Genomic DNA, 17396 nt, shown 5'->3' with positions numbered 1-17396 from the left:
GAGGACCTGAAAGTCTCAATAGGGGTTCCCCCCCTTAATTTTTCAAATTTACATTTCCAACTATCTTTGTCTATGTTTACATTACGAATCAATTTTGAAACATATAGCCCAATAACTTTAAAATAGATGAGTGACACAAAATGGGCGTGTCTTATATATGTAGCATAACCGAAATACGGTATTGGCTGCGCCGCGTAGTAATACATAGCATGTGCTACATGAAAAGATAGTGGATTTAAAAAAGTGTAATTTTTACTTTTTGTAAAAGTGTAGCAAGAATTCAATAAAATGTTAATATAGGTAATAAGAAATTATTCTTTGAATATTATAAGATGATAATTTCGGTCGGAGTGTGGTCAAATCTATCATAAAGCTCTCCGTGCTTTTTTGGATTTGATTACGCCCCGACCGAAATTATTCTGACATTTTTTATTATAACATTTTTTTTAATAAACATCGATATCATCAAACGTTTTCTATATCCATTTGTTTCTTATTTGCTCTGTTTTGCATGTCCGGCTTCCTTGTGCAACAATATTTGCCTTTAAAGATTTTAAATCTTGAACTATTATGATTAGATTGTGTTTTTAGCTCACCTGAGCTGAAAGCTCAAGTGAGCTTTTCTGATTACATTTTGTCTGTCGTCCGTCTGTCTCTCTGTTTGTCCGTCTGTCCGTCCGTCCGTCCGTCTGTAAACTTTTTACATTTTGAACTTCTTCTCTAAAACCGCATTCAATTTCAACCAAATTTGGCACAAAGCATCCTTATGAAAGGGCAAATATAAATTGCGGAAATAAAAGTCCGATCTGTATTCAAAGCGGAGAAAACCTCGAAAATGTAGAAAAAGGGGGATGCATTTTTAAAAATCTTCTTCTCACGGACTCCAATTCAACGTAGTTGAGCATAAGTTATCCTTATGGGAAGGAAAATATAAATTGCAAAAATTAAGTGCTAATTTTGTTTCAAATCTGAGTTATTACGAAAATAATAATAAAGGAAAGGCGTGTTTCAGCTTCGAGTTCGGCATCCGGTAAAATGGGTAGGCAAGACTTGGCCTGGGCAAAACAAAAGATTGGCAGTTATTAATCTGCCAATCTCATTAAAATTTCAGGATATTTGATGGACTAGTATATTTGTATTCGCTGTAAATATTGCTGCAAAATAGTGCGTATTTGGAATTGACGATTGCCGATCTGCCCGGCTTTTATTTTGCCACGGCCCGGGTTTGCATACCCATTTTACCAAGACTCGTACTCATACTTCTAAAACGAGGTTCTTTGTTTAAATTAGCCATGACATTATACAAAAAAGGGTCGATCTGACTATGATGAATTTGCTTGTTATGCAACAGTTCGCGTATGAAGGGAAATTTTTGAAACATGCAAAATATATTGGTGCCGATTTTGTGAAGTTAATTGAGGCGAAATATTTCAATGCGTTGACAGTTTTCACACATGACGTTGGTGTTAGCTTGTTCTGATTTTCGTTTCGTTTTCATTATTTATGCTTTGTAACCTTGGAACTGTCGTCTGTATTTCGTGATTTTTACGTATCAAATCAAACAGAGACTTCAGTAAATCAAACAGTTAACTGTTTACCTGATGTAGCAAAAGAGTACTGAAATACAACTCATTCTATCGGTAATTCGGCATTATCTTTTGCGTAATGGTAGATTAATGCAATAGGTTTTGTTGAGATTTTCGGCATTTTCTCTAGTTTATTCAGTTTAAATAGAGTTTGATATCGCTGATGGAAATATGTAGGTATATACATGTATATATATGATTCATTTCGAAAAAAATAAATTGTGTTCTTTATTTGTTATAGTGCATGTTTCTTGTGTTTAATTGTTTACGAATTCTATTTACTAACCATATTTGAGTGTTAAGCTTCAAATTATAAGCAAGATACAGAGATTTGCTCACAGTTCTATGTTTGTACACAGATCTTAAAAACTAAAGATTAAAAAAGTAAAAAAAATTGTCAATATTTATTAGGAAAATTTTCAAAGTCTGTTCTTCCAGAAACTAACTTTAACATCTTATTGTATTGTAAACCTTTATTCGTCATTATTACTCCTTCTGTACATGTGATCCTTCACTGTGTTTGTGTACATTTGTATAAACTGATTTTGAACCTCAAATACCAGTGAACTGGTCTTGAGTGAATAAAAGAATTGAAAATCTTAGGACATTCTTTTTTTCCATTTTAAATGCTGAATAGGAAATACCAAGTTAAAAATCATAAGCTGAATGTAATAAACTCATGTGAACAAAATATGACTCAAACCTAGGCAAACTATGAGCTCTGTATCTTGCTTATAATTCTACGATTGACGCTGAAATTTTGGTTGAACATTAGAAATTCTATGTGAATTAGAGCATGTTAAATCTTGTACAAACAAAATAAAATAATGATATTCTGTATATACCTACTCTCTGCGGCCCCCTCTTTATACAATAAATAATGTGAAATATACATCAATTTTGATAGTTTTTCAGACACGAATAAATAAAAACGACATTTTTAAAACAGTTTCTATAGTTCTGACACATTTCTGTTGCGGGGATAAAGTAATTATCGCTATTCCTAAGAATATCACAGCGGAAAATTATCCGGGTTTGTTCGCTAAGTGAATAACAGTCATTTAATTATAATGGAGAAGACAAATAACATTTTTTAATGTTTTTAAGTTGAGGAATTGAGCACATTGAGGTACAATTTTCTTCTTCACATCTAGGATTTTTTAAATAGAAAACAATAACTATTACATTTTTTTTAAATACAATAACTACTAAGTAGTTGATGAAAAAAATGTACCTATATGCTCTCATATATTTTGATCGCTGTACAAAGTGTGTGTGTGTGTGTGGAGGGGGGGGGGGGGCAGAACGAAAATATAGGGAATTGGAAGTTAACAACTTAACAGTGTACCCCTACCAAATGTTTAGTTTTATATCTTGCGTAGAATTTTTTTTTATTCTTGTAAAAAATAGTATTTCATGAAGGTACAATGTCAGAGATTACGTGTATGCAAAAATAAGTGTAAAATTCGAATACTTGACAATATTTATTTTTTGTTATTCTACCGAGGGACCATATGGCACAATATCTTTTGAACGCCCATTGTTGCTCAGGTGAGCGATGTGGCCCCATGGGCCTCTTGTTCACTTAAATTCTCTATATTTATTATCAGTCTGACTGGTCAGCTTTCTAGTTGTTCCATATTATTGTTAAAAGCATGTACATATGTATTAATGCTCTTGATAAGTAAAAATAATCACCTTTTAAATAAATCGTATTTCAATTATGGTATGTGTACATATGTAATCATATTTAAAACCATCTCCATCTTGATCGCAAATATTACTCGTCGCGAGACAATAAACTGGGCTAAACTCGAAAATAAGGTCATTGCAATAAAAAAAAAATGGCTTATAGTGTATGCATATTGAAACTAATCATTTATATCATGAAAAACAAGATATCAAATACAAAGAATAAATCATTCAGTTAAAACATTAAAATTTAGTATAAAGATCCTCCAAAAATGACATTTATCTTGGTTATTTAGCTTTTTTACATTGATTACGCCGTTACTCTAATTGAAAAATAAAAAATGAATATTTCTTCAAGAACGCGAAACGTAAGTGCTTATTCAGAGAACAATCAATTTTAAACAAATATGTACAACAGTTATATTCTTTGGAATATTAAACGAATAATTATATTGATAAAGTATCGTTCAAGGATTTTTACAAGCTAACCCCCACCCCCAATTAAAAAAACAACACAGAACGACGAATTAACTTAGAAAAACAAATCTTTATTTTTAACACTGAATTAAAATGGTTTTCGCAACACGTTTGCTTAACTTTATTGTAGTAATATATACTTTATTTATTCTCATATTCATTGTTATGTCATGTTCATTTTATTAAAGTTTTTTTGATTTGAAAATGAAAAAAAGTTGTATTTTTATTTTCTAGGAAAGTAATTATGTTGATTGCATACACAAGTTTATATAGATGACTGTACTTATTTTTAAATTTTCATAAACAATCTATTGCCTGTTGTAGATAAACCTAAAGAGTTTGGAACATGACAGACTGGACATTTAACAAAGTTCAAGAAACGTGTGTATTTCCAAAAAAAAAAATCTTTGAAGACATGCTAATGCTAATATCCTTATGTGCTCACGACAAAATTAAACATTGTGATTGTTGCATTTTACATATTTTTGAGTATGAAATACAATCAAATTACTGTACTTATTTAATACAGCAGTTAAACGTCTTAAAAATATTATTATGTTTCCTTTCAATGTCTGTTTCGTAAGTCTACCCCAATTGCTCGTAATGATGCTGTGAACGACGCAGTTCGGAAAGATTTTGATAATCAGTTTCCATCTCTGCACAGTCGTAGATAAATTGGTCTGGATTTTCATTATTTGTTGAGGCCCGACTTTTCTTTTCGTGTTGCCTCGGTTGTTCTTTCTTACATTTGCAAATGTTATTTTTGAAATATCTGGAATAGCCAAGAAAGAGGACAGAGTTACAAATTGAAACTGGTGTAAATGTTCTTAATTTCATATTAAAAATGTTAACAGCAATACATGTATGTCCCAAGGAAGTATTTTTGTACTTTTATTAATATCACTTAATGATTCACTTTCTAATTTACCGTCTCGTGGTCTCTAAAAATGTATCTGCATTTTAATTAATTGACAAAGACAGACTTGTTTATGTTAGGTATAACTTGCAACTTATCTTGCTTCAAAAGCACATGTGCAGTAGTACAGGTAAAGTAACAGGTAACAATGTAACAGGTCGTAAAGTTAAGTATAGACGCGTTATCTTAAAAGGGATGTGTGGCCGTGGCCATTTTTAGACTTTATTAATTTCCTTTAGAAGAATGGTTATGCATAAAGATAAAATAAAAAAGTCAAAATCTAAAATATACCTATGAGACCCTAACCCCGGGTTTACTTTTGGGGTTTATTGTGGGTCTGTTTTTTAAAATTTGTGACCACTTTGGGTCCACTCGGGGTTTACTTTTGGGTTATTCAAAGTTTGTTTTGGGGGTCCTCTTTTTGCACTTTACTGTAAAGCAGACCTGTTTTTAATCTAATCATCTTACTGCCTGTATTTCCTGCCCCTTGTATATTATAAAATACACATGTAGCGTCTGCTTTCAGCGGTTTACTTCTGATCGGGGTTTACTATCTCTGTCCACTCTGGGTTTACTCTAGGTTCACTCTATTAAGCTAGAATAAACCCTGAAAGTAAACACAGGTTCTAGTTGGGGGTTATTTTCTGTAAGGTTGGGTCTGATCGGCACTGTATAATAACTTAAAAGTAGGATATTGTTGAAGGAAAAATGTTTTAAACTTTGAGGTATGTCTGATAGTTAATTTGTTGACAAACAAGCCTTCTTAACCGTTATTCATTTTTTGTACACACCAATACAGTAATGAGACAATATCCTTCAAAATTAAATAATCAATGCCTTTATAACATACCTTATAGATAAAAATATGTTGATCATCAAGCTTAGACAGAACAGCACGGAAACTGCATATAAAATGTAGTGACTGTTGATGTTCTGTAAATGTTGAACTGTAAATAGTGTATCAAACAAGTTTTAAATAACTGGAATGATAGTAATGTCAAATATTTATATATAAATAAGTTTTATTTCAAAAGTGGTGAGTATTGTATTTACCACCAGCTTGAACTGATATGAGTGAATGGTACATGTTCGAAAAAAAAAGATATTGAAAATCAAACCAAACGGCAGAGACAAAAAAGTTTCTTCAGTGCAACACTTCCAGTATTTATTAACTTGGTTTTACTTTGTAACATGTATGTACACAACTTCAATACAATGTTTGAGTTGTGCCTAGAAGCAATATGTTGTTGATAAAATAAATTATTCAGTTTGTTTAAATAACTTTTATGTATTACTTAAAATATTTTATTAATACATTTATCAAAATGGCAGACGAGCTAACATGTGTTAAGCTCACATTACAAGTATCGAACTGAGAAATATCAACATTCCGATTGTAAAAGTAAAGAAACTACGAGTACTTAATTAAAGGAATATATTACAAATTATAACTTTCAACGAACATGTACCTTGAGCATTCAGTTCTTTGATAATGTTGCATTTGCACCCACGGTCGCATGTACCGTTGTTTCCAAAACAGGTTCCTCGGTTGCAATTTGGACTACATTGTCTGTCACAAAACACTCCGTAATAATCAGGACTACATTCTTTTAAATATAAAGAAAAGCAGATAAGCAAGATATATATTTTCATACATTAACCTCACCCTTCTCCGCGCCCTCGATATGATTAAGACCTGCCGATAGCTGACTAACCTTCCTATCATTTTTTTTTTAATGTAAGACTTTTTGGTAATGGATTGTTAACAAAATGGAGACTTGGTCGTTAAAGGGTAAAAAAAATGAAATTTATGTTTTGTGATCGCACTTGCACCGTCGATTTAGATAGAGTTTTTATGAACATGCAGGAACAACGGAAGATTATATTCATTGTTTTAACTCACTAAAATACAAGGAAGTAAACATTTGAAGCTTAGAGTGTAAATGACATATTTTTAATATTCAGACTGTTTTTAAAAAAAATATTTTTCTTTCATATTGCATGTCTTGAAAACTAAAGACATTTATCCTTACCACAAAGATATTCAATTATAATTAATTCCGAATGTAGAAAAAAATGATTATATTGGAATACTGCATACCCACACAAGTATCGTTTTGCCATCCTTGTTTACATGTACAATGCCCGGTGATTTGGTCACAACCAGTCAAACACCCAGGACCGCACGTTTTGTTGCATTTGATTCCAAACATACCCTCCACACAAGCATAGCAATGTCCATTTTCTGGTCTGCATCCGTTTGTACAATTAATACTGCATGTATCTAAGCAAGTGGGCCCATAACGGTAGGAGTTGCATGCTTTATAATAATAGATATGAGAGCTTCACAATATTGATGCCAAAAAAAAATAAGTCATTTAACGTAATGATGACTAAACATGTTATCCTAAATGTGTTCTTTTTATAATATTGAAATAAATAGGTATAGTTAAGTCAATTAATAGAGACACCTCATTACTTTTTGACACATACCTAGCTTTTTGAAAGTTAAAATTAGCTCAACAATCGATAGAAAATAATTTACTAATCATGATTTTTTTTTTCATTTTCTATGATCGAAAAACTTGTATTTATTTTTTTTCTTTGCGTAAACTTCAACTACATACTATCACAATACTCCCCCGCCCAGTATGGTTTACATCCATCAGAGCAGGCCCCACTCTGTCGATCACATGACTGTGACACACATCCGGGACTACACATATCATCGCACGTATCTCCATATCTTCCGCGGATGCATGTATCACAGGTACCATTCGAAAAAGAGCAGTTCCTGTTTAAGCAATTTTCAGAGCATGAAGAACTGCAAGTAAAGTCCCAATACCCAGTCTGACATCCGAATGTGCAGTATCCATTTAATTTATCACATATTTTATTATTGCATATGTCGGGGCAATCTGTAAGGAAAACATAATACAATTTACGTAGCTAATAACAGTGTATGTTGTAAAATTCAAATCAATCACGCTTATGTAAAACTATAATATTTACATATCTATTGATTTAGCAGACATAACGATAATTTTAAAAAATTATCTCTATTTTTTCCATTCAAAGAATATATTAACGTATGCTTACTTTGAACCAACATGTACCTTGAACATTCAGTTTTGTAATATTGTTGCATTTGCACACACTGTCGCATGTTTCGTTGTTTGCAGAACAGGTTCCTCGGTTGCAATTTGGACTACATTGTTTATCACACAACACTCCATAATAATCAGGATTACATTCTTTTAAATATAAAAAAAGATAAAAAGGTAAGTAAGATATACATTTATATACATTACACCCACCCTTCCCTGTGAACCCGATGTCTGGTTAAGACCCAACGATAATTGACTCTTTTATATCATTCGTCTGATTTTGTTTAGACTTTTGGAGGTTTTTCAACAAGACAGACACTTTGTCTTTTCAGGGCAAAATAACTTTAAACATTGTTCTGTGGTCATGCTTGCAATGTAAGTTTAGATAAAAAATTTAATTATCAGCAGACTGGAATTACGGAAGATAACATTCATTGTCTTAACTCACAGTAATACAGATAAGCTTTCTTAATTCTGTGGCTCTAAAAATTAGGAATTAGCAACAAATAAATAAATATCAAGATCTTTTAATACTTTCAATTGAAGAAATTTGTATACCGAAAGTACAAAGTAGTCGACATATGGCGCTAAGAGTGAAAATGACATTCTTAAATGTTTAGTGTTTTATCGAACATGTTAGATTTTTTTTTCTTTCATATTGCATGTCTAGTAATCTAAATACATCTAATCTTACATATAGGTTTAAAAACTATAATAAATTAATTCCGAATGTAAAAAGACAAACTCATACATTTGCAGATTGCTTACCTACACAGCTATCGTTTTGCGATCCTTGTTTACATGTACATTGTCCAGTAAATTGGTCACAACCATACACACACCCAGGACCGCACGTCTTGTTGCATTTGCTTCCAAACATACCCTCAACGCAATCTAAGCAGTCTCCATTGTCGGGTCTACATCCATTTTTACAGTTAATACTGCATGTTTCTGAGCAAGTGGGCCCATAATGGGAGGAGTCGCATGCTTCATAATAAAAATACTGATGACTATATACGGGTAGTGTTATCCTTATTCAGTTCTTTTTTTATTTTGAATAAAAATAGATAGAGTTTAGATAACTAGTAGAAACACTTCATTTTTTTTGACAAAAATCAGCCTAACAATCAAAAGTTTATTATTATTTTTTATTTATTTTCAATGATCGAAAAACTTGCATTTATATTTTTTCTTTGAGTAAACTTCGTTGTTAACTACATACTATCACAATACTCCCCCGCCCAATACGGTCTACATCCATCAGAGCAGGCCCCACTCTGTCGATCACATGACTGTGACACACATCCGGGACTACACATTTTATGGCACGTGTCTCCATATCTTCCGCGGATGCATGTATCACAGGTACCATTCGTAATAGAACAGTTTCTGTTTAAGCAATTTTGAGAGCATGAAGAACTGCAATTAAAGTCCCAATACCCAGTCTGACATCCGAATATGCATTGTCCACTTGATTTATCACACATTTGATTATAGCATGTGTCAGGGCAATCTGTAAGAAAACCATGATAGAACTGAACATTTACGTTTTAGTAACTGCATTTTTATATGTTGAATTAAAGGATGTATGGGACACCTCCGTAATTGTGACGTACTTTCTTTCGATGTGAACAATAAAATCAAGTATAGTTAAATAAATATTTCCCCCTAAATTTGTCACCGAATAAGATAGCGCAGTGGGTTGGGGCATTCTTCACAAACCTGCAAGTCATGAGTTTGAATCCCGCTGGGCCTTTAAAAAAATTTACCTCTCCAAACAAATGTAAAACGTAGTTTTGGTCAAATATAGTACAGTTTGAAAATTCTAAATTGTTTAAATTATTTTGATTATGATAGACTTTTATCCACATTAATATCGACAGATTCCCATACCACTTTTAATCAATCACACTTCTCTAATATTGTTTCCATACTGTTCAATAGTATTTTTACCAGTGTAAAGTAGATGCATATTTAATAGAGCGGGTGCTCCTGAGTAGAACATGGCACAGGATGGATCTCTACCATTCAGTCAACTGAATGGTCTGGAAATGTGACTGAATGGCATAAATATGCCATTCAGTCACTTTTCAGTTACCTTTCAGTCACCTTTCTATTAACTGAATGGCAGAGATTCATTCTGTGTGTACAATGTAAGAGCACCCACTCTGCTAAACAAGTATAAGGTATAAAAATGGTATATGACTGATTGACTTCGCCTCGCCACTTATGAGATTGATCAACCCGATATATTCCATTCTTTATCAGTAACGAACCTAATACGTAATACTATGTTATTTTCCAGACAATAATCATTGCGTAATATTGACGTTGAACATTAATGCATTTGAAAAATATAAGTGATTTCTGATCATAAGTAATATTTATTGTTTGAAAGATATCATTATAAATTTCAGACAGAAACGTTTAATCTAAAACATCCGATCAAATCTCAGTCATATAAAAACTTTATGACAATTAATATGCAAGGAAATAATGATTACGTTTTTAAGAAGTGTATTGAAATAAGTTAATCAAACGCTTCATGATAGAATGCTTCAAAATGATCAATAAAAATAATCTAACCGCAAAGACCGCTTTTGATATCACACGATTGGCATCCCCAACACGGTCTACAATCATCACCATATCTGCCAGTTTCGCATCTCAATATACATAATATAATAAACCATTGGAAAAAATTCACATTTTTTGGACGCAATATTGGTATTGAGAGATGTAAATTGTATCGCATCATAGTTAGTTTATTTATCAATTAGTTGAAAAAATATTGGAATTTATTATCTAAACGTTAAGATCGTAGTAATTTTTCTTTACTTCAAAATTATTAATCAATTTGAATATTTCACATCACTCGTTCTCTGACAAAACATCATTTTCAAATATATTTTATCTTTATGCTAAAAAAATAGATTTTAGTGCAAAATAAAATTTTATCACTCAAAAGAAGCAACTTTGGTTTGTGGCTTTTTTAAATCGATAAACAAAGACAAGGTATAATGTTCAGTTTTGAACATCACACATGTACCGGTCATTTACAAGAAAAAAAAGAATCAATTATTATAGGTATAACCATTTTTGATGAAAGATATACCATAAATCTCAATTTCACATATTTCAAGCATAGCCCCCGTAGTTGGGTTATCTTCAGGTGCGTCATACGTTGTCTCCACAATGACGTATCTAGCTGTCTGCTGGCATGGCATGTCTATGATATTTGGAGGTAGGTATTGTTCTGTGGTGTTGTCAGTGTAACAGCGGGTTCTCTGTGACGTATTTGACGTTGTGGCGGGAAATTCTGATACATCAAGATAAAACTGTCTGAATCTGTACTGCTTCCACGAATCTAGAATATTTTTTTGAAAAACACATTGAGCTTGTACACAGGTATGCAATAATTAAATTCGAAGGTTTATTAACCTTTTACATGCAACAAAAAAAAGATGCAAATTTTAAACAAAATAATATGATTATGACGTCATACTATGCCTTCATACCTTCCGTTCTGTAATATATCTTTACGTTACTTATGCTGTAAGACTGTCCCAAATCTACCTGAAGCCAAGCTTTAGGTCGATTAGGATCAGTATGTGAACAATACCATTCTTTCAATGCTAAATCGCCATCGTTAGCTAATGTTACTCCGTGACCATCGTATGTTGAACTCAGCTCTAGAACTGTTGTGTTTCGCCTACTTAGGTTTTCTGAAAGTTAAATAATACAATAATGATAAAGTGTAACAAAAAATTGTATACGTGTAAGAAAGTGAAAAAGAAATAATTTTCTAAAAACTAAAGGCATTTTAAAAAAATTTAATTACAAGAATAACACATTGTTAAAGCCATTTTTCCGAACAATTAACATTTTAAAATATATTTTTAGTACTATATAGCAAACATCAAAATTATGTATCATATCATATAAAGATTATTGTCTTTCAAAATGTAACGGAAGCTCGTTTAACAAAATATAAAATAAATAGGTGCAAGAATATTTTTCGCAAAAAAATATGTACATATTTATAATGATTTGTACATGTATGTAAAGCTCAATATTTACTACATACACTTAAAATATAGGATAATTCTGTCAAAATATATACATACCAAAACAATATATACCGCTGAAAAAACAAACAAGTGTAGTCCACAGGAATGTCCCCATGTTTACACACAAAGATTTCCACTCGCAGAGCATTGCATTGTCCACAACGGGAAGTTAATTTATATGATCATTTATATTTGGTATTTTTATGCTAATTATAAGCATAACTTGACGCGGTACCACAGTTGGAAAAAAAGGAATTTCCGTTAAATATTTAAAATGTTTTAAAAAATCAAGTGTATTTGCTCATTAAAATGGAGACTTTGTTTTATCACTTTTTAAAAAAAATGACCTTATAAAAGGTTAAATTACCAGACAATGAATATTGCAATTGATTTTCATTTAATTTTCAGTTTTTTATTGTAAACATTTTCTGTAAAATGCTGTAAATCATAACGTACACGTTGATGAAAAAGCTAATAAAAAATCACTTCGTTATAACGATATGTTTAATGTAAATGCATGTTTGTTAAAGAGACAAAAACACTCAATTTCATATTTGTCAAAAAATTGGATAAACTTTCTTAAATGATTTTTATTTCATCCATACAAATAGTCTTGTTTTATCATAGAATTATTCATGTGAACTGGCACCACAGTCACCAAAAGTTCAAGTCAATAAATAGCCTTAAGTCTGAGTTCTTCCTCTTTTCTTATAAGGATTTGAGTTGAGGACTAAGTGAGTGATTTAAAAATATTGGTCAGTTTCAGTCTTAATATGGTGGTTAACATGTGCTTCTGATGTGTCGGTACTTAATGGAGGGTTTGTTTTGATTTTTTCCGAGTTTTAATAAGTCTTGCTGAGAAAGCATTACATTTTCTTTTTTATTCAATCTATGTATTATAAACACAATTATCGTTGACCATAATTTTTGAGATACTTAAACATGTTGAAGTAGTAATACATTTTTTTTTTAAAATGCATCAATTTCTATGGTGAAACATAAGCAGAAGTTGTAAAACTCTTTACGATATTCTGTCCTTGTGATTAAGATTGTCGATGATCGATCAAGTTCTTTCTCTATTGTTTTAAACAATATATATTTCTTTAAAATCAATTATACAAATTAATTCAATGCACCAATATTTACTGAATTCATTTTAACAAAGCAAACAAAAACTAATGTACTAAATTTTGTATTAAAAAGATGTCTTGAGATGACCGGGAAAAGGTCTGATAAGTGGATGTAGGTGACATGGTAGTAGCATATGAAAACGCCCTTCCGAGTATAAGTCGTTCATAAAGATAAGTATTTAGTTACAATTTCAAACTGCTTTTGAAGTTTTGCTGGATTAAAAAGCACAATAAAATATAAACGCATGTTTCTTTCATTATCGCTGAAAACTTTCAGCAAATTAAGCTAATTTCAAATAAAGGTAATCCGACAAAAATGTAAAAAGAAACTAGTAGACTAATTGTTCTCGAACAATTAGAGGTCTTTCCACCTCATTGTTTTTTATGTTTGAAATAAGATTGCTTTAATAGAATAAAGTATTTTTCTGCGTTACTTCTTAAAAAAGGTGTTAAACGATTAAGTTTGCAATTTTTTATTGCTTGACCTTGACTTTTGACCTTTATGTCATTTTGATCGGACAAGGTAGACGCTTCAATACCTAGTGGTCCGATGTATCTATGATTATTGATTCAAAAGTTATTTGTGTTTTTTATTGAATGTTTGAAACTTTCAGGGGCAATAACTGCTAGAGGGGACTTCGGACTCTGTCGGTATGCATAGATTGAAGAAGCGTCTAAGTATACTGAATACATTAGTAAAAGTTCCAAGTCTCTATCTCTAACGGTTAATGAGGAGTAGCGATAACAAGCATTTTGTACAATAGGGGTAATAGCTATATAATTGTTACATGGTAAGGGTCAAAGGGTTATATTTTGAAATGTCTTGAGATGTCCTACTACATCCATGAAAAAGTTTTTCTCTACCACACTAAACAAAAGAGATCTAAAAAATCATTAATGAAGAGATTTCCAAATGACTTTGACCTTTGACTTTTATGTCATTTTGTTCGGCCAAGGTAGACGCTTCCATCCCAAGTGGTCCGAAGTCTCTATGATAAGTGATAAAACAGTTGGAAGTGATTTTATAGAAATGTAAATAGTTTCAGGGGCAATAACTACTAGAAGTGGGGATCAGATCCTTTCGGTATGAAAAGATTGAAGAACCCTCTAAGTGTACTGAAGACATTGGTAAAAGTTCCAAGTTTCTATCTCTTACAGTTTCAGAGGAGTAGCGATAACAAGCTTTTCGTACACAAGGGCAATAACTTTGTAAGTTCTGGGAGTTATCGAGCAAAGGGTCATTTGGTACCATTACTTTTAATGGCCAATAACATAAAGAAAATATTAATTCAATATCTCATGAAATAAAAAAGCTGTCCCTGGAAAAAAGAGAAGAAAAAATAATAATAAAAAACATAAGAAATACAAAAGGTCTTTCACCTGAAAGGTGGAAAGACCTAATAAAAAACATAAGAAATACAAAAGGTCTTTCACCTGAAAGGTGGAAAGACCTAAATATAATAAGGTCATCGAAACGCAACCAAAAATATATAAAAACCGTACGGAAGGAAAACCTTGTTTGAAATATGTGTTTATAAATTTATAGATATCTTGGCTAGTATATTGTATCATATTTATAAAACAAAGAATATGTCCTGGAAGGAAGCAATTATGGCTTTTATCAAGAGTTTTAAATAGTTTCCGGTTGTCTTATATATAAACTATGAGACTTATTTTTTATCATCTACAGAGGTAACACAAGGGATTTAATTAATTTGAGCAAAATGAATTCAGGAAAAGGGTATAGTTATTTTTTTTTTATATGAAGGATGTTGTAAATTGAACATACAAACATCACATAATGCCAAAAATTTGGTCAACAATATTCTATTAATGAAGTCTGTCAGATGCCACGTATATTGGAGTACTGTGTCAATGATAAGCAACCCTTTTTGTGGGAGACAATTTGTCTGGGGTTTTTTTTAACAACTGTATAGTGTTGTGAGATTAACTCAAATCCGTTATATTCGTTATAATTTGGAATCATTAAATATTTCAGATATGAGTTTCACATACCCATTTACTACCCATTTTGTACCCATTTACTTCGCCCAAGAATTACCATTCACAACAAATTGTGAAATATTTCTCGTATGTCTTATTTCATAGATATGTATAAAAAGTAGTTAACTTGTCTACCAAACCAACTTTTGATAGTTTTTTTTCTATATATTAACTTAAATGGTCCAAAAGTGTATTTCCCACTATCTTGAGTATTGTAAAGCTCAGATCAATTAACAAGTACATCGTGTTTAATCTAAGAAGCAGGAAGCACATAAAAATTACCCGAATTTAAGTCAGATTAACAAGTGACTAGTTCCGTTTTAGGCTTTGAAAGCACTCTGAATCAGAGATATAATTCAATATAATGTTATATTGTCAATTTGTAGTGTAAAAAGGTTTGGTCGCATTATACTATATATGCCATGAATTAACTAATATTATGCAAGAAATATAACATTAAATGTTTAATAAAACCATATTAAAAATTGACCAAAAGAACGCATGTACATGTCAGAAGTAAAATTTGCTAAGAATAGAATGGTGTATATAAGGTAGCAAAAGCCACTACAGTAGTTCAACTTCATCCATTAATCTTTCAATTAATTATTCATGCAATTATACCATAGAAAATGATAAGAAGTTGTTTGATTTTTTAACGTAAAAATTAAAATGCTACATGTTAGTGCATTATATTACTAAATAAACACCCTAATATATTAATATCTTCTTAATAAGATTACAGAGTGCTTCTTTTAAGTTGTATGATCATTTATTAATATATCATTTCTGTTATATTTAAACCGTTGAGACCAAAAATAAAAATATGAGTTTTCGTTGAGGATGTTAATTCGTGGGCGACAGCTACCCACGTATACCCCCGAAAACTGAGCCACCACCAATTCTAATGATTTTCATTGTACAAAAAAATTGGAGTAATTTTTTGTAAAATATCTGTGTGTAACCCGTCCCGATTTTAACTTCGGCTTGCGCATGAAGTTTGGTAGTATTAAGGTAAAAGATTGTCAAAATAACATTCACAACTTTTCAAAAATGGCACATTGCGTTTGGGAACTTTAATGTCGATTCCACCATCAACCTCTTCTATTGATTAATGAGCTCGTACACAAATTGAATCGTCAACGGCGCTGTGCATTCAGTTACGGAACTTATTCCACATTTGAACCCGAGCAAGAATATTTTGATCAATAAAACTATTTGTTTATTTTCTAAAAAGACTTCTTTTTATACACAGAGGACTAAAAAAGATTTCATGCGTGTTTTTATAATACATATTTACTGAAATGCATTAAAACTTTTTGCACTATTTTATTACGCGTAGACTCAATTCATGTGTTCTACGCGTGCCTTCCGGTTTGAGACTTCGGCTGACAGTAAACCAATAGACGGGGTCACGTGACTCCGTCTAAAAACGGGGTTTGCAATATTATTGGTTTCATTTTTCTTTTATTTATAAAATATTTTAGAAAAAATAAAAGAAAAATGAAACCAATAATATTGCAAACCCCGTTTTTAGACGATGTGCCATTTTTGAAAAGTTGTGAATGTTATTTTGACAATCTTTTACCTTAATACTACCAAACTTCATGCGCAAGCCGAAGTTAAAATCGGGACGGGTTACACACATATATTTTACAAATTAAATAGTTTTTTTAATGGCTTCCAGTCTACTTGCAGTATGACTGTGTTCGTCTCTAAGGGAATTTTGTACAAAGAAATTTAAAACAATTTGCTTTCTCGTTCGTTGGCTCTTTAGTTGATTAAACTGAATTTAAAATTTAAACAATGCATAATAAGCAAAATCTGTAATAGATTATACATTTTGGAAGACTTATACATCATATAATATATACAGTCTTATCGATTGAAGAACCATTTAGTTAAATGTTAATGTTCATGTTTTCCGGCTTAGTTGGAATCAGGATTAGGGTGAATTACATTGTAAAATAATGCTTTACATTACCATAACTGCGTTAAATTACCACTACAATTACTTAATTTTCTTGAAGTAATGGATTACATTACTATTACAGGAGTAAAGTAATGCATTACCATTACTTTGTGAAAAGTCAATAAGTTTTTAAAAAGTAATATAAAAAAAAAAATAAAGAGTTTTTGTAAATATTTCATTAATAAAACATGCTTAAAATGTTTACAAGTTCATGTTCACCACAGGTTCAAATTTAATGACTTATACAATTTTCTGTTGCACTTGTAGTTCTCAAAGTAAGGTTGGCCCCGTAACATTTACACGCTAATGGCGGAGTTGACAATCTCTGTTATATATGTCTCTGATTTTCGGAGTATGATTTTTAATGAAAGGAACGGTTGTATCGTAATTCGTGTAGGTGATGCACGAGTTTACACAAAAAAGTAGTAAGTGGCGAACGGATTTA

The 17396-nt window shown here is 31.4% G+C and overlaps 2 protein-coding genes across 2 annotated transcripts in view; one reads left to right on the top strand and one right to left on the bottom strand.

Moving 5' to 3' along the window:
• The window catches only part of LOC105327823 (uncharacterized), a 72182-nt gene that overhangs the window by 24432 nt on the left and 30354 nt on the right, over positions 1-17396 (top strand). The window lies entirely within an intron of this gene.
• LOC117688013 (multiple epidermal growth factor-like domains protein 10) lies at positions 6892-12103 on the bottom strand. The gene is made up of 9 exons (XM_066077880.1): positions 11906-12103; positions 11297-11503; positions 10894-11145; positions 10654-10660; positions 10365-10444; positions 9001-9291; positions 8547-8765; positions 7788-8009; positions 6892-7589 (listed from the first exon to the last, which is right to left on the bottom strand). The coding sequence occupies exons 1-9, from the start codon at positions 11994-11996 to the stop codon at positions 7291-7293; spliced, it is 1668 nt and encodes a 555-aa protein (XP_065933952.1). The 5' UTR covers positions 11997-12103; the 3' UTR covers positions 6892-7290.

The sequence above is a fragment of the Magallana gigas genome, chromosome 1, assembly GCF_963853765.1.
Source record: "Magallana gigas chromosome 1, xbMagGiga1.1, whole genome shotgun sequence".
Taxonomy (NCBI): Eukaryota; Metazoa; Mollusca; class Bivalvia; order Ostreida; family Ostreidae; genus Magallana; species Magallana gigas.
The sequence above is the reverse complement of the archived record's forward strand: the minus strand, read 5'-3'. Positions and strand labels throughout refer to the sequence as shown.

Coding starts and splice junctions, on each gene's coding strand:
- LOC117688013 (XM_066077880.1), bottom strand. CDS start 11,996: ATGCTCTGCGAGTGGAAATCTTTGTGTGTAAACATGGGGACATTCCTG. Junction 9,292..10,364: donor TATCAAAAGCGGTCTTTGCG/GTTAGATTATTT, acceptor GTTTTCTTACAG/ATTGCCCTGACACATGCTAT. Junction 7,590..7,787: donor TACAAAACTGAATGTTCAAG/GTACATGTTGGT, acceptor TTTTCCTTACAG/ATTGCCCCGACATATGCAAT.